Genomic DNA, 21,318 nt, shown 5'->3' on the forward strand with positions numbered 1-21,318 from the left:
ACCTCAGATTCTTATAAAAAGAAAGGTTAACATTATTTCGTTGCACAGAAGGAACAACCATGAACCAAGCTGTGAAGACTGAAGTTAGGGCTATTTGCTTGAGTGAATTTTTATTGTACAACATTACATTCATTAATTTGGCCATTCTGTAGTATTTATTGAGTTTCTTCTCTGAGCTAAACATTGCTGGTTTGAGTCCTAGGGATAGAGTTAGCTGCATTAAGAGGGCAAACATTCATGTCACGCTTTTGAGATAAACAATTTTTGTAATGGCTGATTTGACATCCTTGTTCCTCAGAGTGTAGATGAGAGGGTTGAGGATTGGTGTGAGGATAGCATAGGCTACATTGCCCATGATGTGGAAGTCCTGGGGCAGGTCGGCCCTGTAGGCCACATAGGCTATGGCAATGGAGGAGTAGTAGGTGCCCACCACCAGGAGGTGGGAGCTGCAGGTGGAGAAGGCTTTGGAACGCCCTTCCCTGGAATTGATACGAAGCACTGAGGCCATGATGCAGGCATAGGAGAGAAGCACCAGGAGGAGAGGGAGGAAGGACACCACCATGGCGATGCAGAAGCCCATGAGGGTCTGGGGGTTGGTGTCAGAACAAGAGGACTGGACCAGAGCCAGGTGGTCACAAAAGCAGTGGTAGATGTAGGCGATGCTATTATATGCCATTTGAGATGTCTTCACTACTGCTAGGACAGGCAGGAGGAGGGCGATGATCCAGGCACTGGCTGCCAGGGCAGCGTTTGTCTGTGGGGTCATGTGGACAGGGTAGTGCAGAGGGCGGCAGATAGCCACATAGCGGTCATAGGCCATGACCACCAGGATGAAGGCTTCTGAACAGGTGAAGCTTTGGAAGAGGTACATCTGCAGTAAGCAGGAAGGGAAGGTGAGGAAGTGGTCTCCTAACAGGAAGAGGGACAGCATCTTAGGGACCGTGGTTGTGGTGAAAAGGATGTCCAGGGCCGAGAGGTTGACTAGGAAGAAGTACATGGGCTTGTGGAGGCTGGGATCTGTCACCACGGCCACCAGGATCAGGGTGTTCCCCACCAGGATGAGCAGGTAGAAGAGGAGGAAGAGGAAGAAGACGGGGAGGTAGAAGGGCTCTGGTAGAGAGGGGATGCCCACCAGGTAGAAGATGGTGGAGCCATCTACTGATCCGTTGCAGGTTGTAGCCTCCATAGTGGAATAGAACTGGCGATCTGGGTCATGGGTGGCTGGGACATCTGAAATACAGGGAAAGGATTCCATTGTAGTGATTCCATAAGGTTTATCCCTCATTAGTCTGAGCACAGTTATTTATAACCAACTCCAGAGGACTGGTGGTGGGCTGTGGATTGACTTCTACCATCTGAGCCCCAAATCTGCCGAATACCAATTAGCAGTCTACCAAACAGAAGTTGTTATTCCTGGCTTAGGTGACAATGGCCAAACCTCAACTTTCCTGTGAGAAAGTCAAGGTAAAAAGTTGGTTGGTCATTGTCACCGTCACTAAAGTACTTTGGGAAGACTCCCTCTGGGGCTTATCTCAGACTCCACACTACACGACTTAGGTTGCTGTAACTCTGACACCAAGGTCTTCAACCCATGCTTGACTGTGCCACTCACTCACAGTTCCAGTGCGTGGCTTCAGAGAGACAGCTTTGTCCGAGGTTCTCAGTAGCACACTGCAGTTCAGACATTCACCAGGCCACCTCCTCACTTGTGCTCCTGGACCTGAGACTCTTCTGACCACATGGGAACTGGGTATCCAGACCTCTGCTTTCTAACAAGGTGTGGTCGGCCATGGCAGCGGGCACACCAGTGTAACAACTAGGAAAACCTGGATAAAAGACGTAAGTCATTTTGCTGAGATAAGATCTCTTGTAGCTTGGCTTTGCTTCACCATGTACCTAAGGCTGATTTTAAACTCCTGAGCCTCCTGCCTCAGCCTACCAAGGGCTGGGATTACAGGTTTGTACCACCACATTCTAAAAATCAAACTGAAGAGGCACAGATTCAATAAGATGGAACGATTAGACTTTCACAGGCTTGGGGACCTTCCATAGCAAATATACAATCATTTTCTCCCCTCAGAGAGTATTTGATTTGATGGACATCATGGGAATGACTGGAACTAGGCATGGGAACTTGGGTATACGAGAGAAACCAGCAAGCTTCTGTCAATCAAAAGAGGCTTACAAAGTGGATTAAAGCACCCGGAATGTAGGACTAGTCTTAAAGTAATATGAATTCTGGGGCTGTTCAGAAGGAACTGGAGGACTAGGTTTTACGGTTCTTCTAAAAGACTAAGATCTCCTCAGAAGCCACTGAGACTTAAAAGGCCAGAGGGGAGGACGTGTCCTTCACATATACTCTGCTCTTCTCTCAAATTTCCCAAGTATCTGAAGCTGTGCGGATGTGGGAAGGCAGGGTGAGGAGGCGTGGGAAGGGCAGCTAAGGCGCTTACTGGTACCCTCCAGAATGAAGCACCTCTCTCATGGGCATCTTTGAGGAGACAGAGAATCACACCCCAGGAAAGGTCACTCTCCTGGGACTGAAGCAACCGGAAAACCAATTCAAGCACCAATTACCCCAAAGTGCTCAGCACCTGACTGCCTGCCTAAGAGAGAAACAGGAGGTGTGGCAGGTGAGGCACGCCTGTCATCCGAAGCGTCGGGTACATCTGTCGTTATTAACATTCAGCCCACAATATTATCAGGCAGGAAAAGTCAGGAAAATATGACCAAGAGGAAAATACACTATACATACAAACAATCTAAGACGGGGTGAACAAGCCCCACGGTAGAGCATTTACCTAGCATGTACAAGGCCCTGGGTTCAGTTCCCAGTATTGCAAAATAAAAAAGTAAAATGTAAAAATAAATTGATTTTAAAAGTCTAGATACCTAAATGAGTAAACAAGGACATTAGTATGAATACTTAAATTGTATGGAAGAAAATGTTTGTAAAATGACTAAAAAACATAGAGAATTTCCACAGAAAGTTGGAATCTATTGAGAAATATCCCAGAACTAAAGTTTCCAATATTTGAAATTAAGAACTTGATGAATAGGTCCAGGTCTGGTTCAAGTTAACACTGACTTTGGCCACAGCTAGGACTGAGCCTGGACTTCTCTCCATTGACCCTGTGTTTTGACTTCTCTGCTCAGGGAGCCTGGAAGCCAGGGTGTCAGGAGAGGAGGTACGGAGTTCCTTCATTCCTCTGCTCCTCCAGCCAACAGTGTCATTTCATTGGTGGATCATCTTTCTCAGAGGACACCTGTGAGTCTCTTCAAGTGTGAAGTGAAGTCTGCATTTCCATTAACAAAGAAGCATGGTGACGTGTTTTTCTGACCCTTTGAAAGTGTCTGGGAGTCACCTCCATAGTCTGGGCCGGGAAGCAAAACGGCAGAGAATTAACTCACAACGACCGAGACCCAGCCTGCAGGTGCCTGCCACCTGGTTCCCTAATGCCGAAGAGATAAAAACCGCATTCCCCCGGATGCCTTGAAAAGACAGAGAAGTCAACAGTATATGGAATGTCACAGTCTTGGGTTAAGTTGGGTCTCAAAGGACAGACGCTCAAAACCGTCGAATCCAACTACATCCTCTTTCCCCCTCTGCTCCATCTACTAAACAGTGGGGGAGGTCGGTGTCGAGGAAATAGAGAAACCAGCAAACTCCTTGCAGAGGCGGGGCTTGACCGCCAAATGTTCCCAGCTCAATACTTTGGCACCCACAAACCCTTCCTCTCGTCCTGTACTTCTACGACACTGTCTCAGATGTCACCTCCTCCAAGAAGCTTTCCCGATTCTGTTTGGCTCAGGGGCTCACAAAGTCCCTGCGCGTCCCTTCATCACCAGTGACTCTGGCTGCCCCAGTCGGGAGCACGTTCGGGGTGGCAATGGACCCTGAGTGTTTCTACTGACCAAGGCGCCCCCAGCTCTTCCCAGGAGCTGTTACTGCAGGCGGGAGCCACCGTGTGGCTCCTTCAGCTTGTCTCATTTTGATGGGGATCATATAGCAGCGAGGAAGAAGCCATTAGTAATAAAATCAATGAAATTGCTTTAACCCAACCCTTTCGTTATACGGAAAGGGACAGAGAATGGGCCCCAGAAATGGACTGCGATTGTCCCAAGATCACAGGGGAATTGGACTGTCGGTATCAGGATCAGCTGCCCCTCCCCCTCGGGCCAGGGATAAGTCTGCAGTGAGTCTAGCAGCCCTATGGACCTGGACCACTGAGGAGCCTAACACGCTGAGGCTTTTGTACTCACACCAAAAGCACTGGAAGTATTTGCTCCCCTAAGATGCTGTTCCAGTGGACCGTGCTGGAGCTCACAAGGTCTGGGAGCCCTGAAAAGGCTGCCGGAAGAATTTGACATTTGCTACTGTGTTTTAGAAAGCATCGGCATAGATTCCTTTCTACCGTTATTCTGTAGCTCGGAGTAATTTTATTCTGAATTACACATTCCAAAGGTATTTTGGGTGCTTCAGGCTACTAAAGCTATGAAGAGGCCATCTCTCTGGTAGGGTTTTCCCTGCTGGAATTCTCTAAGAGGCCATTAGTGAGTGAGAGAGAGGAAGAGAGGAAGCAATCATCCAAATACCCAGGCTGAGGCCACACTCCACAGACAGCATCCCTAACACACAGTCCTGCTGGGACGTGCTTATGCTTCCCCAGAAAATGAAGAAACTGAGGATTTTAGGAGAGGTCAGACCCTCATCCAAGGCCACACCCAGAGAGGTTGTTTCTTTAGCCAGCCACAAAGATCTGTTCCCACCTGGTAACCAAGAGTCCTGGCTGCTGGGTCAGCAGCCTTCTACCTCGATTGCTGTCTTTGGGCCGCTGAGCTCAGTCTCCACATCTGTAAAATGAGCATTTAGAGAAGACCTCCTCCAGTTCAATAAACGTTTTTGAGGTCCCCTGTGCATCTGGCTAAAAAAGGGTTTACAGGTGGCTATCCCACGGCCCAGGCCCCTGAAGAACTCCACTAATTGCGTGTGTGTGTGTGTGTGTGTGTGTGTGTGTGTGTGTGTGCAATGTGCAAGGACTTGTGGAAGCCAGAGGCCAACGTGGAGTGCTGTCTTCAGCCCCTCTCCTTGCTTTTCTGAGAAAGGGTCTCTCACCAGATCTGGAGCTCTCTGATTCAGCTGCACTGACAGTCGTCTATCTGTCCTTCCCTTCCCCTGGCGCTGGGGTTATAGCTGGGTGCTACCATACCAGCATGGGAGCGCTGGGGATCTGAACTCAGGTCCTCACGCTGGTATTGTAAACATTTTACTGACAGAGCCAGCCCCCACCCCACAAGCCAGGCTCTGTTTTAAAGCCCCAGCTGCAAGCTTGAGTCATCAGTCATGGGGTCATTGCATTTCACTACACCCTGACAGTCCACACATACTCTCACAGGCTCTGGTTATACTGTTGCCATGGAAAAGGAGGTGTGCGTGAAGCACAGAACGTAAGTTGATTGGCTTCTGACTTAGACCTGGTTTCCCCGTTGCCTCTCTGACCTGAAGTCCCTCTGCTATAATTCATTAAGCACCTCCAGGTCTCTGCAGTCATGGGCTTCGCCTCCTGCCAAGCCCCTCCTCCCAGATGCACCTACAGATGCGCATCTCTGACGGAATCGTCACAGTGTCTGACCCAGGGTCATGCAGACCAGGTGGTGCCTCCTGAGACTGGGATATCCACACAATTAAGTGAGGGTCTCCGGACTGCACTATGACCCTAAACGTTCCCAGAGTCCTTGACTTTCTCCTCCACCCTCAGCCCTTACCTGTCTCTGGGTCCTCCATCCTCAGCCAACTCACCTGCCAAATCTGGTCTACCCAGTGATCTTCTGTGCAGTTGTCACACCTGGGCTTGGTGGAAAGAGCTGGAGAGGAGCTGAGCCGTGACTCATTAAACCCTCATCCCCTCCCTGGAGTCTCTTCAAGATGGCTCCCCTTTGGGACCATAGAGCTGGGAGATGGGAGACAGTAGGAGTGGTGGCTCTGGGGTTTGCTGATAATGGAAGTGACATCATTGACAAGTCTCGTGGGATCCAGAATCCATCGCCCGAAACAGTGCTGCTCTTAATTTCCCATCTTAATTTCGCAGCCATCAGGGAAGACGTCAAGGCTGCCTGTCCCATTCTTTTAATGTCTGAGGCCAAAGGAAGGCATTGAGGGTGGATGGCTCATGGCCCAAGCCCCTAAAGATGGACAGCAGAACTGGAGGAGTGGAGGAATGTGTGCAAGCTCACAGGAGAGCGGAGTGCCAGAGTCAGAGTTTGGACCGAGGCTTGGAACCTTTAAAAAAAAATTCCTAAGTTTCTATGAGTTCTCTTTAGTTATCTTACAAAGTAATGAGTTCCATTGTGAAGTTTCACACGTGTGCCATTAGCCTTTGCTCACGGTCGTCCCTGTGGCCCTTTGTTCTGTCCCTTCTCTGCTTCCGTGACAGATACGGATGGGGTTAAATCTGGCTCTACGTGGAAGAGAACACGAACATTGAAAACGTGAGCTATGTCTTCCTTTTGTGATGTGGGAGTCCCCTCTGCATGCTGTGGATACCCTTGGTTAATAAAGAATCCGCTTTGGACCTATTGCAGTGCAGAATAGGGAAAGGTGGGAATTCCAAGCAGATAGAGGAGGAGAGAGTAGGCGGAGTCAGAGAGACGCCATGTAGCTGCTGGAGGAGACAGACACCAGAGCTTTGCCTGGGTTAGGGTTAAACCATGACTTTGTGGTGATGCACAGATGAATAGAAATGGGCTAGTTTAAGATGCAAGTGCTATATGCTTAAGTGATTGGCCAAGCAGTGATTTAATTAATATTTATGAGTGATTATTTTGGGTCTGGACAGCCAGGAAAGGAATGAACAGCCTCTGCCAACACTTTTGTTCCCAGTCACTGAGTCCTCCTCCTTCACCCAACCAGTCCTCTTCTTACTTTTATGTTATTTAAATATACATGGTTATTTAAGTTTATTGCTATTAGCAGTAGTTTTGGGACAGGGTTTCTCTGCATAACCACTCTGGCTGTACTGGAACTCACTTTGCAGACCAGGCTGGCCTCGAACTCAGAATCTGCTTGTCTCTGCCCTCCCCCCACAAGTGCTGACTTTATAAAAGCGTACACCACCATACAAGCTTCATCCATTTTCCCTGTGGTGTGATTTCATTCATGATTTATTGCCCAACAAAACCTTGGTGTATGTATGCCCCATTTTCTCATTTGCTCATAGGCATCTTTTGGCTGCTTGTGCCCAGTTTTGGGCTTCTACAAACAGTGCTTCAATAAGTGTGGGCACAGGGTCATCTCCGTGGAGTGTGGATTTAGATTATTTTGGGTATGTACCAGATAGAGGCTCTATTTTTAGTTCTTTTTTTTTTTCAGGAACCTCCTCACTAATTACCTCATTCGCTTCACTAATTTTAATTCCTCCAAGCAGTGTACAGGTGTTTCTTTCCCTGTGTCCTTACCAGTACTTTTTGTTGTTTGATTTGTTTCTAATTGTAATTTATTATCTCTGTGTGTATGTATGAGAGTGTGTGTGTGTGTGTGTGTGTGTGTGTGTGTGTGTGTGTGAGTTTGGGGGAGGGCATGAGTACGGTGTGTGTGCTGGAGTTGGCCCTCTCCTTCTCCCACAGAATTCAGGAATTGAACATGGGTGGTCAGGCTTGTATGGCAAGCACTTTACAGGATCAGCCATCTTGTTGGCTTCCTGATAGTTAAGTGTTCTGACAGGTAAGATGGGCTCTTGGTGCCATTTTGATTTGCTTTTCCCTGATGGCTAGAATGCTGAATATATTTCATGGGTATTACCGCTTTTAGAACTGTCTGTTCATTTTTTATTTTTCATTTTTTATTGTTCATTTTTTATTATTTATTTATTGTTATTTTTGTTATTGTTATTTTTTGTTATTTTTGTTATTGTTATTTTTTATTGTTCATTTTTTATTGACTTATTTGGTTGGGATATTTGATTTTTAAATCATTTATAGAACAGCAGGCAGACTATCTCTCCCATTCTGTAACATCTTTGCTCTATTAACAGTTTCCTTTTCTGTGGTATTTCATGTAATCTCACTTGCCAATTCTTGTTATTACTTCTGGGTATTAGAATCCTACTAGAAGTCTTTGCTTATTCCTGTGCCTTGAAGCTTTCCCCTGTGTTTTCTTTCAATGGGTTCAGGATCTCAAATCTTCCATTGAAATCTTTGCCTCATTTAGAGTTGAGTTTTGTATAAGGTGAGAAGTAGGGGTCTATGTTTTCCCACCACCATTGGCTCCAACGTGTGTTTCTGGCCCTCTTGTGGAAAAGCAGATTTGTTTGCTTTGTTGCAGTCTATCCTCTCTTTCTGTCTTTGAGCCTTTACTAGTGAGGGATATTTCTTCTAGATAATGCCCAGGCCTTTTCTTCTTAATCCAGTCTACATTTTCCAACCTCGGCATTAAGATTGTTTGCATTTTACATTATTGTTGAGAGGGATTTGCCGATTCCTGTAGTTCTGTTGGTCATTTCATTTCCTTGTATGATTAGAATATTGTTTATTCTTTTCTTCTCTGCTTGTATTAAGCCTGTGCTCTATTGATTTAGACTTTTTCTCCTATGCCATACTTTTAAAAAATTATTTATTTTAAAAAAACATTTATTTTATTTTACACACATTAGAGTTTTGTCTGCGTATATGTATGTATATTGCATGCATACCTGGTACCAGTATAGACCAGAAAAGGGCATTGGCTCTTCTGCATGCACAGGCAAACACTCCTGTGCATTTGCATATTTCACACACATTGCCTTATTCTGTCCATAGCTACTCACTCTTTTGTGAACACTTTTGGGTTAGATATAACTTTGTGTGTGTGTATATATATTTGTTTTGGTATCACAAAGGTAAATACTGAACTTATTTCAGGAGAGTTCTAATTGCTCTTGAAGATAATTCCGCAGATTTAACAGACTGATGATTCTCTTGCCTTGTTTCTTGTTTCTCAGCCACTACAACAGGGATCCCTAGTCAGCAGTGGAAAGCCACTGTTTGGCAGCACAAACATGCCCGGAGGTTTTTTGGAATGTGTCACTGAAACCGGGAAAGAGGCATGGGCTAGAAGAACCCACAAGGAGGTAGCAGTCGACAGAACTGTAGTAAGTAGGAAACAAATAAACAAAACGAAGCTTTAGGTTTCATCTTAAAAAGTTTCTTATTTTATTCTGTTTTTCATAAGATAGGAAAAAAAGCATTGGCACCAATTTCATTGTAAAAAGCCAACAGTCTAAGACTTACAGTTACTAGTTCTGAAGCAGCTCAAAGAGACAGAAGGCAGAATCGTCTAGAGACTGACCTCGGCAGACTGCGCTGTTTATTTCAAACAGAGGGGGCAGACACAGTGGGAGAGGGATGTCTGCCAAAAGGCAGGAAATACACTCAGGGTTTATATAGGAGCTTTGCAGAACGGGAAGTCAATGCAGCTTCAGGGAACTGTGTGACAGTCTATGGTTTTTCCGTTCTGGAATCGTTTGTCCAGACAAGGCTGTTTTCTCCTTAGAAACTGTCTCACCCCAGCTATCCGGATGCAGGTCATAGTGGGAAACTGAGTTTGGCAAGGGGAGGGATGGAGAAGGTGCTGGAGTTTCAACATAGGAGCTTGGTCAAGGTCTGGAAGAGTTTGTTCACAGTTTATTCTAAATATTATTTTAACATTATGAGTTGAAATAGGATTTGTTCTATTCCTTCAAAGAATAAAACTGCTCTCATGTTTCTAGAAAGTGACTGCAAACATCAGAGCTTGTTTGAAACTTTTTGAGTTATTCACTAATGGTTCCATGCAAGTATGCAAACTCTGAAAGCTGTTTGTGCAAACCATTAAAACTGCAGTAAACACTTCTGCAGTTCGAGGTAAACCAGCCTCTTAAAGACTCAACCTGGAAGACCAACCCCTGGTCTAAATATGAAACTTTCATGTGAAAACAAAATATGTGAAATAAATATGAAACTTTCAACATAGTCTCATGTTCTGTGAACCTGGTTGCCAACTGATGGAGTTTGGGGAAGTAACTAGATTCTTATGACCTTAACCTAATCTGTGGATTAGTTCCTTTTGAGAGATGGCATTGAATAAGAAGTGGTGTCTATCTTAAGAAGGTAGAGCTATTCTTGTGGCTTACCTTGTCCAGTTCTCGTAATTCTCTTCTTTCTCCCTCTCCCTCTCCCTCTCTCCCTCCCTCTCCTCCTCTCTCTCTCTCTCTCTCTCTCTCTCTCTCTGTTTCTGTCTCTCTTTCTCCCCTCTCTATCTACATTTTCCCATAATGCTCTGTTTAAGCATATAGAGCTAATCAACCATGAACCAAACCCTCTGAAAGTGTGAATCAAAATAAATTATTTATCCCTTAAATTGTTTCTGCCGGGTATTTCTGTCATCACCATGGGAAAGGTAACTAATGCACCCACAGCCCTGTGCAATGGTTGCCGGTGGGGCTCAGGAGCAGACTGAGCCATACGGTATAGCTTCCCCATGTGTAAACTTCTGTCCACGATCCACTTCCTGGTCCTGTGATAAAAGACACTGACAAAAAGCGACTTATGGGAGATGGGGCTTGTGTGAACACACAGCTCCAGGCTTCGGGACATTGTTTTCGGGAAATCAAATTGTCTGGAACTTTAAACACCTATTCATGTTCAGTTGAGATCAGAGAGAGTCATATTCTACTCAGCTCACTTTCTCTACCCTTACTCAGTCCAAGACCCAAACTCGGGGGATGGAACCACCCACAGTGGGCTGGCTCTTCCTACATCAATTAACATAATAAAGATCATCCCCCACAGGTTTGCCCACAGGCCAAACTGATCTACAAGATCTCCCAGTGAGACACTTTCCCTAGGAGAGTCTAGACTGTAGCAAGTTGACCTTAGAACTAACGATCACAGATAGTGATAAATCCAATTGTACTTTAGATGCTGAATAATGGTACACATTTTTTATTTATTCCTGTATACTCAATAGTAATGTCCCTTCGTCTCACTTTTTATTGCAATAGAGTCTCCTTTCATCTTGGTTAGTCTATCTAAATGTTGGTGTACCCAAATAGCTATCACAGGCTCTGTTTTCTGTTCTATTTTAATTCTTTTTCAAGTATTCCTGTCCTCATTTTATGATGTTTTGATTATTGTGTATTTGAGTTTCTGTTTGCTTCACCTTTCTAATTTCTTATAGTTAAAAGTTACGTGGTTTTATTTTTTTTTTTAAAGTAAGCATGACATGCGCTGTATCCCATAAGTTTTGGCAGACTGTTCCCATTTTCATTTCTCTTTGTGATCTCTCCTTTGATCTGTCCACTGTATTGTCCAATACCCACATCTGAAGGTATAGCATTTAATAATTGAGGTTTTTATTGCTTTAAAGATAACATACAAGCCTAAGCCCAATGGTACACAGCTACTTATGAGCTGAGCCAGGAAGATTATGAGTTCAAGACTAACCAGAGAGTCTTCATCTCAAAAAAAGAATCAGAAATACTGAACAAGTTATTTAAAACATATGTTTCTTTTCTCTTCTTTTTTTTTCTTTTTCTTTACTTTTTTTCTTGGTTTTTCAAGCAGGGTTTCCCTGTGTAGCTTTGGAGCTTGTCCTGGAACTCACTCTGTAGTCCAGGTTGGCCTCAGACTCACAGAGATCTGCCTGCTTCTGCTTCTTGAGTGCTGGGATTAACAGCATGCATCAACACTGCCTGAAAAATATATGTTTCTTAAAACAAATAAAAAAGTATTTGAAGAAATGGAGTTTTCAAAGGAGAAGCAAGATTTTAGTAGAAACAAATCTGGGGGTGTATTTTGAGAAAACAAAGGAGAGAGTGAAAATTAAAGTGAATCATACTATGTGAAACCCAAGAGAAAACACAAAGTAAGAGTTTGAAATTAGTATTTTGTTTGCTACCAAGAACGTACACTGAAGAAATGGCCTCCCTATAAATATCATGACTGAATGAGTATAACAGATTTCCTTTACTGTGGCAAAACACCCACGCTAATCAATTCGTAAGAAGAAAAGTCTATTCTTGGCTAACGATTTCAGAGGCATTACTGGGATGTCATGGACACCAGGAGGTGAGAACTGGCTGGAATCAGTGGTTCAGAGGGCATGACTATAAGGGGCAAACCGTCAGTCTTTCTCGGTCACCCTCTGATTCCTGGCTTCTGTTGGATGAGCATCTGTGCTTCAGCATGTCTGCTTGCAACCATGATCCTCCACCCCACCATAGTCTCAGTACAGTGGAGCCAGATGACAATGAATGTCTGAAACTGTGGGTCGAAATAGATCTCCCCTCCTTTTAACTGTTTCCTGTAGGCATTTATCACAGAGATGGAATGTAGAACATAGACTGAGTGTAGTCAGTGATGTCAGATAGCCATTGTCGGAATACCTGGACCACAGCCACACACACATACATACACACACACGTACACACACACACACACACATACACACACACACACATACACACATGCACACACACATACACACACACATACACACATACATATACACACACACACACACACATACACACACACGTGTATGCACATAATGTTCATTCTATCAGTTCTGTTCCTTTAGAACCCTGACTAATACACGGTCCTGGGCCAGGACTAAATGGTATATGTAGGCAACATTGTCCATACTGTCTGGGAAGTCTGTACCAATTCCAGTTCCAGAAAGTACAAGAGGAGGACGGTGATGCAGGCATGGCTCCCAGTGCAGTGCTGGTCTGTTGGATCATGTGACCCACAGAGCAGCCATGGGTCATGGCCACCAGGAGAAAGTCAGGAGAAACTGGAGTACGGACATCTGCAGCTGTGCAAGCAGAGGAAGGGAAACCCAAGCAAGGCCCACCGTCTTTAGAGGGTGATTTTCGCAGAGAGAACGCCTACCTCCGAGAAGCTGATGATAAAGAATTATGTGGATTTAAGTTGTATAGAAAAGGGTTTATTGGACCTGCACTTCCATAACGCTATTCATTATTGAAGGAAGTCAGGACAGCCACCCAAACAGGGCAGGAACCTGGAGGAAGCAGGAGCAGAGGCTGAAGTCATGGAGGGGTGCTGCTTACTGGCTTGCTCCTCTTGGCTTGTTCAGTCTACTTTCTGATAGAACCCAGGACCACCAGCCCAGGGATGGCCCCACCCACCATAGGCTGCCCCCCCCCCCCCGCATCAATCACTAATTAAGAAAATGCCTTACAGCTGGATCTTAGGGGGCATCTTCTCCACTGAGGTTTTCTCCTTTCAAACAACTCCAGCTTGTGTGTCAAATTGACATAAGACCAGCCAACACAGTGGGTTTACAGACTAGGCTCTGTCTGCAAGATCAAGCATTCCCCAAATCTGCTGTTGAGTGAGTTCTTATCCCTATGACCACAAAACAACTCAAAGGAGTCTTTGTTAGGGCCAAAGGTCTCAGTGGTGTCAGCGGTGGCTGGCCAGCAAGTTCCAGGGACCCTTCTGGCCCCACCTCCACCATGCTGGGGTAACAGGCGCATGCACTGCATGACTTTCCACACGGATGCTGGGGGCCTAAACTCAGCTCCTCATGTTTACACGGCAAACACTTCACCAGCTGAGCCACCGAGAAATGCTATTACATAATGAAGATGCTCAGAATAATGGAAAATCTAAGAGCAATGCTGAAAATACTGGTTCCATTTGGTGGAAAAGAACATTTCAAAGATTTGGACTCATTGGCAGCAACATCAGGAGCCGGCAATTCAGTTCCACTGAGGGAGAAAATTCTACAGTCAGCCTATCTCATCCTACAGAAGGTAGGCTTGAAAATTAGTTACTCCATTTGCAATAATATGTGTGTCGTTCTACAGTCTTTTTGGATGGGATGGCAAGCAGACTTAACACTTAGGAGCTAGACTAAAGACTTCAGGGCAGCTTTTTAACCTTAGATCCTTTTATGTCTACAGAAAGAAAAGTCACAATCAAGAACCAAATCAAGACGGCAAGATCAGAGAGTAGACACCACTCACCTGAAAGGAAAGATAGGAAGGAGATGGAAAGAGAAGGAGGAGGAAGAAGGAGAAGGAAAAAGAGGAGAGAGATAGGGAGGAGGAAGGAGGAGGAGGAGGAAAGAGAAGGAGGAGAAGAACCCATTCAATTGCTCAGATGCCTATCAGAATATCAAGTTGCTTCTTTAAGGACATGGCCAAGGCCAGTTCCTGCTGCCATGGAGGGAGAAACATTCTGGTGTGGATATGTGGGCCCCCCTCCTTTGATACAAATCCACCCAGTAAACATCTCCACAGTTCCTGAAGAGGAGTCTTCACACTGGGGCCCTTTGAAGGTAACAGACTCACTAGGTAAGAGTGAGTGAAAAGCCCTGGGTGTGCAGGCAGTGGGGTGGGGTGGGGGAGTGATGCAGTTAACTCTGAGGTCCTCCTAACTGCACCTATGAGCCCAAAGGGGTGGCACTAGCCTAGGTGAGGACTGAGCTCAGGAGGCATAGGGGATGGCTGACACACTCCCCTCTATTCCGCAATGGATTCAGTTTGTCTTCTAACCTGACTTTCCTCTCCCTCCCTCTGGGTGGGAGGTGCTGACTCAGCCTTTATGTGAACTTGTTCCTTGGGCAGCTGTCCAGGGCAGATCCTATTGACATCAGAATCACCCGCTACTTCCTCTCCTGAGATGTTTGGACAGTTCCACTTGGGTTTTCCGGCACCACCTTCAGCTTTCTCCCGTCTGATGAAGTCTTTCTTTCCGGTGTAGGAGTGGAAATGGCCCTGCAGAGAATTGTGCCTGTGGCCTTTCTCATGACGGGAGAAATCAGGCCGTGACAGGGTAGCACAGATGGGTCGCCTCCCGGTCAGAGGAGAGTCAGTGTCAGATCTTGTCTAGTAACCAGACTTCCCGGTCACGGCGTTCACTCCTCCAGCAAGTCAGTCTGTCTGGGCAACGTCTACAGTCTCTCTGGATTCTACCCTGAGAGAAATGAGGCCAACAGTTTTATTTTCTTCTTGGTTTCTCAGGCTGGTATCCGAGACAGGTATAAATTTCAGTTTTGCTCTGAGAGAATTTAAAACAGGTTCAGATGGCCTGGGTGATAAAGAGGAGCTCTAAATAGAAAAAAATAGAAAAAAAAAACTTCTCAAATGTGACTCTAGGAAGAAAGAGACTAGTCACATTTTCCTGAAAAGTCCCAGCAGATACTTCACACCTAGAGGGTAAATGCCTGGTACCCGTAGCCCGGATCACCATGAACCTGCAGCAATATTTTTGTTTGGTGAGTTAATTGATAAAATGTCTAAGCTTCCCCCAATAGATCAGTCAAGACCTGTTGCATCTTTGTAAATTTTCCTTGCTTTTCTCATCCCAGTAAACACAAACAGGTACCTTCTCCAAAACAACAGTTCTGAGAAGTGGTTCCTGCCGGCCGACTGGGACCATGTGCCACGTTTTCCGGGAGCTTCTGGAACAGCTGAGTCGGGGTTTTTGTTTTGTTGTTTAAGCAAACAGTTTTGTACAATCTACAACTGGCATTTTCCCTACGCCTAGCTCCCTGCCCCCACATAAGAATAGCCCAGAGTAGGGAGTGTCTTGGTTGAAGTCACACAGGGAGTTGGTGGTACAAAAACCAGAACCTGCATACCTTATGCCTACCCAGCCTCTTCCACAGGGGTCCACTGTGGAAGAAACACCAAAGCCCACATATCTGAAGACTGCTTCCAGCTATGCATCCATCTTCTCATCATTCTTGGAGGTCCTGGACCACTCTCCAGTAAAGCCAGCCTGCAAGTAGTACCCTGACCCCCGACGTCCCACAGGCAGAGATTGGGTACTGCTGTCCTGATGATTTTAGGGCTGTGTGGAAAGTTCTGCCATAGAATTGTCAGCCACTAAACTGCAGAGAGCCTCTGGTCCAGTTCTCTTTTTGTTGCCAGTGGGTTGGAGAGGCCCAGAAACAGCTATGACGCAGTGTAAGACCCGTGATGGGCAACTTCAGAGCAGAGCCAGGCACCCAGAATTAATCAGAGCAGGAGAGAGAAACCAACTCCCTCATCTGAGACTACCCAGGTCCCTCACTGTCTGTCTCAACAAACATGTCCTCCCAGAGACGGACCCCTCCTTGGGCTATACCCGGTTCTGGAGGTGTTTGTTTTATTTTATGTGTATGTCTTTTGCCTACACATATGTACACACACCACATGGATGCCTGGGACCCAGGAAGACAAGAAGAAGCCGTCAGATTCCCTGGAACCAGAATTATGGTTGGTTGTAAGCCACCATACAGGTGCCGTACAGCTGGACCTGGGTTCTCTGCAGAGTGACAAGTCCTAGCTCCTGACGCGTCTTTTCAGTCGTGGGCTGAATGACTACTGGATTCTTGGACCTTCTGTTGTTATCCAGCCATCGTCAGACTTGCTGGACCACAGCCTGTGAGCACCTGCTGCTGGGCCTGTGACCTGAGTTCAATCCCTGGAACCTATGTGGTGAAGGAAAAGAACCAAATCTCCTGAGTTTTTCTTCCATATGAATGTACACACACACACACACACACACACACACACACACACACAAGTGAAGAAGGGAGGGAGAGAGGGAGGGGAAGAGAGAGAGGAGAGGAGAGAGAGAGAGAGAGAGAGAGAGAGAGAGAGAGAGAGAGAAGCCCTCAGCTCAAACAGAGACCAGCTGGCCAGCTCCCTGTGCCCTGACTGGACACCACTCTGTGCTGGAAAAACTTGAGAATGGTGACACGCTGTGCTGTCTCTCTCTTTCTCATTCCCACTGCTCCTCCTCATCACCTCCACCCCCTTAGAGGTGTGAGGTTCTGACAGACATGACAGGCTGGGAAAGGAAGGTGACAAGGAAGAAGGGGAGTTAAAAATACATCTCAGGAGAGCCTGGGTTCCTTTCCAGCCATGGGCAGGAGGTCCACAGCGTTCTGTGGAGCAGATCAAATTGAGCACCCCCGTCAGGGCCTCTAGTGTGGCTGTCCTCGTCATCCTCATTTTCCCCAAGAGGCAGTGTGACCAGAGCAGAAGTCCATTTGTCTCCCAAATTAAATGCACCCGGGTTGGAATCTGAACACCACCAAGCAGCCGTGCATCCTGAGCAAATGGCTACCCTCCTCTGTGCCTTTGTTTACCTTTGTATAAACGAGGGTGATCAGACAACCGATGCTGTGAAAACTTAGTGAGGATACTTTTGCGTGAGTAGATAGCTGAACAGCCATCTGTGCAGCCCTCACATGACTGCCACAGGGAGAAAACACACATGCACATACATGCCAACTCCCACACACGTACGCTCCTCCCCCTTGGGCTTTGTGCTGAAAAAGCTGAGATGCCCCACCTGCTTTTTTTTAGGGTTGTGCTGCTCTGTGAGAAGTGACCCCAGGGGACCTCCATCCTTAGCCTAAGGTCGTAGATGGGGAAGAGGAGGCGTTGTGATGGCGCCAGACTACTGGGTGCTCCTTAGCCAAGGACCAAGAGTAGGTGAGCCTGACCGCACCCATGTTCTTCTAGAAGCTCAAGAAACATTAGTCATCTGGGAGCGTGGGTGCCCCAGGAAGGATTCGGGATGGGCGTTTGATCAGAGGAGCGGCTCAGGCTAGGGTATGGAGACCCGGGGTGCACGGAACATCTCAGGTGTGAAGACAGGGTACATGGAGACGCTCAAGCATGGGGACCGGGTACACGGAGCATCAGTGAGGCTGGAAGAAGACGGGGTACACGGAGCATCAGTGAGGCTGGAAGAAGATGGGGTGCACGGAGCATCAGTGAGGCTGGAAGAAGACAGGGGTGCATGGAGCATCAGTGAGGCTAGGAAAGAGCTTATGCCTTGGAGGATAAGCATTGGGTGTTGTGTTAAAGAGCAAGCTTTGCTCCACGGAGGAAGCTGGGCACAGGAAGTCGGGGTCTTGGGGATCCTTGGGAAGGTGTGTAGGATGCCCTGGGTAAGACACTCTTGAGCCCATGTAAAGCTTGGCACAATAGGACACACTTGCAATCCCAGCACTCCTGGGTTACAGGGGATTTCTGGAAGCTCTCCGGCCAGGTGTCCTTGCATGTGCTGTTGTGAGCAAGAGACACCATCTCAAAGACGGAAGAAGGTGGAGACCTAACCTCAAAGGCATGATTCTAAGGCCCACTACTCCCCAATAGTTCTGGGCCCAGATCTCATTCCAAACACTAAACACTCCCATAAATCCCGCTTTCTGGGGGAATTCCCTGCCCTTGCCTTGGGGAGGCCACTGAAAGACCTGAGACTTGGTTTCTTCCCATGTAAGGGTCTGCTCCCCCTAAGTAGTCAAATGAGAACAGCATTTTGATAAGGCCAGCCTTACCTAGAACACGTGTGTTCTAGAACCTAAAGCGACCTCGTGTGATCTTGGGGGATGTGTGCTGGGGTAATAGGAATAAGGCAATCTCCAGAGGCAAGCTGACAAAACTGCATGAACGGCCGTGACGAAGACAAGGACGGTGACCCCGGTACTGTCCTCCCTTGCCCCGTAAGATTGGCAGCAGCAAACAGGTACCCTGCCCAGCCCAGCCTTGGCCCCCATGCCAGGCCAGCCCTTCTGGAATTGCTATGTGACTCAAGCTCTCTGAGTGAGCAGCCCAGAAGTCACTGCAGCTGTGGACCGCTAATATTTTTGCTTTCCGGCCTGAGATTCGCGGGCTCACAGGCCACCAGGGAGGAAGTGAATCATCTTCCTGGATGAAGCTGTTTTACTTCCCAGCAGCTGTCGTAACCTCTAAGAGTTCAGTAAGGAATGCTGAAGCACCCTGGCCATGGGTCTCTAGACATCACCGCTTGCTTTTAGAGAGGAAAGCAATGGTAGCGTCGGATGGCCACCTGTTAGTTCCACACACAGCCCACGTAATCAGTGTCAACAAGCTCTCCACCTACAAAAATGGGCCAGAGAAGACCATCACAGTGGTATGCACCTGTCATCCCAGTTAAGGGACAGAATCAGGAGTTTGTTCTTACCTACATAGTGAGCCCAAGGCCAGCCTGGGCTACAGGAGACCCTGATTCAAATGAACAATAATGACAACAATAGGTGGAGAGGAGGAAGCAGGGCAACCTGGGTGTGTTAGTTTACACCTGTACTCCCATCCCTCCGGAGGTGGACACAGGAGATTGGACGTAAGTTCCAGGCCAGCCAGGGATATAAAATGAGACTGTCTCAAAAAGATTTAAATTAAAAAAAAATTTAAAGAATGCAGTGGTAAATCTTGTGCTTGCTTCACCGCTATAAAAGTGAAGTAAAACAGCTGACAAACGGAGAAGCCAGAACTCACACGAGCAAAGCCTCCTTGTTTATCTCTGATGCTGATCCCTCCAAAGGCCACTTCTGTTACTGGAATCGGGGAGGAAAGGTCAGGGTGCAGACTTCCTCTCTGCCTCCAGAGGGCAATGTTGCAAAACCTCTTTGGGGGAGCCAGGCTTTTCCTCCGAATGAACTCTTTCTTCGTGGCCCACTCTGGTTCCCTCTCTCTACCCCACTCTCTCTGCACCCTCGCTCCCACCTTGTGTCCCCACCAGTGCTGTCTCCCCAAGGACACAAATTACCAATAACTGTAACCCCATACTTGACTCTTTTTGAACACATCAATTTACGTCATCCTTCCAAAGTCAGAGAAGAATGGGACCCCTTCCAAGCCATCTCCCCATTTTATAACAAGGAGACTGACAACCAGGCAGAGGCAGGACCTGACTAATGCCAGCATAGAGTTGGCAGAGTAAAAACTGGGGGGTCCAGGCTACCCGGTACTCAGCTGGACCCCCTAAAGCACCCACAGAGCCCCAGTTGTTAACACTGACGGCCCCCAGCCAGCCTGCTACGTTTCCAGTTTGCCCTTGAGCTGGGAGGTTGGGGGCTTCCTTCCAGTGATCTGTTGCCTTGGGGCCGACCTGATGAGCACCTGCTGGGATTGACTTCCTCCCCTTCCTCTGCCTCCAGAATCTCAAGTCATCACTGTCGTCATGGCTGCCATATTAATAATGAGCCTACGTCTGCTCTCTCAGAACGTAGCGAGCACTAATCCATCCATCAGCTCATCCCAGCCTTGACAGCTCTCGGGAGGCATTTCACAGACAAGGGCACACAGGATCAGAGAGGGCAATCAGCAGGCTCCAAGTCGCCCAGAGAAGGCCTCTCTGGAGGGAGAATCCTGCTTCCTTGGAGAGAAGCTGCCCACTCTCCAGGGAGATGGGGCACAAAGATGATATTCTGTGTGGTTCTGCCAGGAGGTTCCTTATCTTTTTTATTGTAGAGGAGGACACTGACCCTCAAAGAATTCTTGCTGGGTCAAGATGGGAGCATCCAGTGCCTTAAAAGTATCAGGTGATTAAACTCCTGCTCTCTGGGAAACGGGCCTGGCAGTTCTAGAGGAGGATGCAGTTTCTAGCCCAGCATGGAGGCAGTGGGACCCAGGGGAAGGCTGCTGAGACACAGAGCTTAGGGTGAGTGACACCCCCATAGTCTAGGAGGCGGAGAGCAGTGTTCAGGTGAGTTCAGCAGCCTCAGCAAGCACCCGTGGCGGAGCAGGTTGGAAGTGCCAGGGGCTGGGCTGAGCCAAGGGTGGGAGTTCACGGCACAGCCCCTCCCAGGGCCCCCTTCATCCAGCTGGCCTGCAGACCATGGTGTGCTGGGAGTGAGCTGCATCAGGATGGAGAGGACCAGAAAAGGGGAGGCCCTGACTCTAAGCCGGATGGAGGCTGTTTCTCTGCTCACCACTCTGAGAAAGTGACCTCTCTGACCGGCACGTCATGCCTGCCCTCTTAGGAGAGGCAAGCATAACATTGCCTTCCCTGGGCAGAGCTAATGAGCCCCAGGTGAAGCAGATCTCCATCACAGGGATCTGAGCACAAGGCAGCTCAGATCTGAGGCTGGGAAAGCCCAGGCTAAGCTCACTGAAGACTCCCATTTACACCCAGCTAGCCTAGAGCTCATTTATAGATATCCGCCTTGACTGGAAGTCTAGAGGGAAGTGAGAACAGAGGTGCTGAGGGCGCAGTTTGGATGATTTTGGGGGAAGGTGCCTCTAAACTACCCATTGCCTCCTTTATCCTCTGAGCAAGGTCACAGTAGCCAGCAGGACCTTCCTGGAGGTTGGTGGTTTGAGGCCATAACTACTTACCAGATGGTAAGACTGGGTCCCAAGGAGCAGAGAATCTGCCCAATATCCCGCAGCAGGGTTGCGACAGAGCTGGGTCCAGAACATAGCTCTGTAATCTCGTTCCCTGCATCCTTCTCACGTATCCCAAAGCAGATGGCTCCACAGATGAAGTCTCCTGTTGTGTTGGGTTTACAGAAAGACCCGTCTCTATGTG

The 21,318-nt window shown here is 47.4% G+C and overlaps 1 protein-coding gene across 1 annotated transcript; it reads right to left on the reverse strand.

Annotated features, from left to right (window-relative positions):
* Positions 1–235: 235 nt before the first annotated feature.
* On the reverse strand, positions 236–1,186 carry LOC121452412 (olfactory receptor 2AT4-like). The gene has a single exon (XM_041658577.1). The coding sequence runs from the start codon at positions 1,184–1,186 to the stop codon at positions 236–238; it is 951 nt and encodes a 316-aa protein (XP_041514511.1).
* Positions 1,187–21,318: the final 20,132 nt, after the last annotated feature.

The sequence above is a fragment of the Microtus oregoni genome, unplaced genomic scaffold (assembly GCF_018167655.1).
Source record: "Microtus oregoni isolate MIOR12 unplaced genomic scaffold, Mior012 000000F_ref0000247, whole genome shotgun sequence".
NCBI lineage: Eukaryota > Metazoa > Chordata > Mammalia > Rodentia > Cricetidae > Microtus > Microtus oregoni.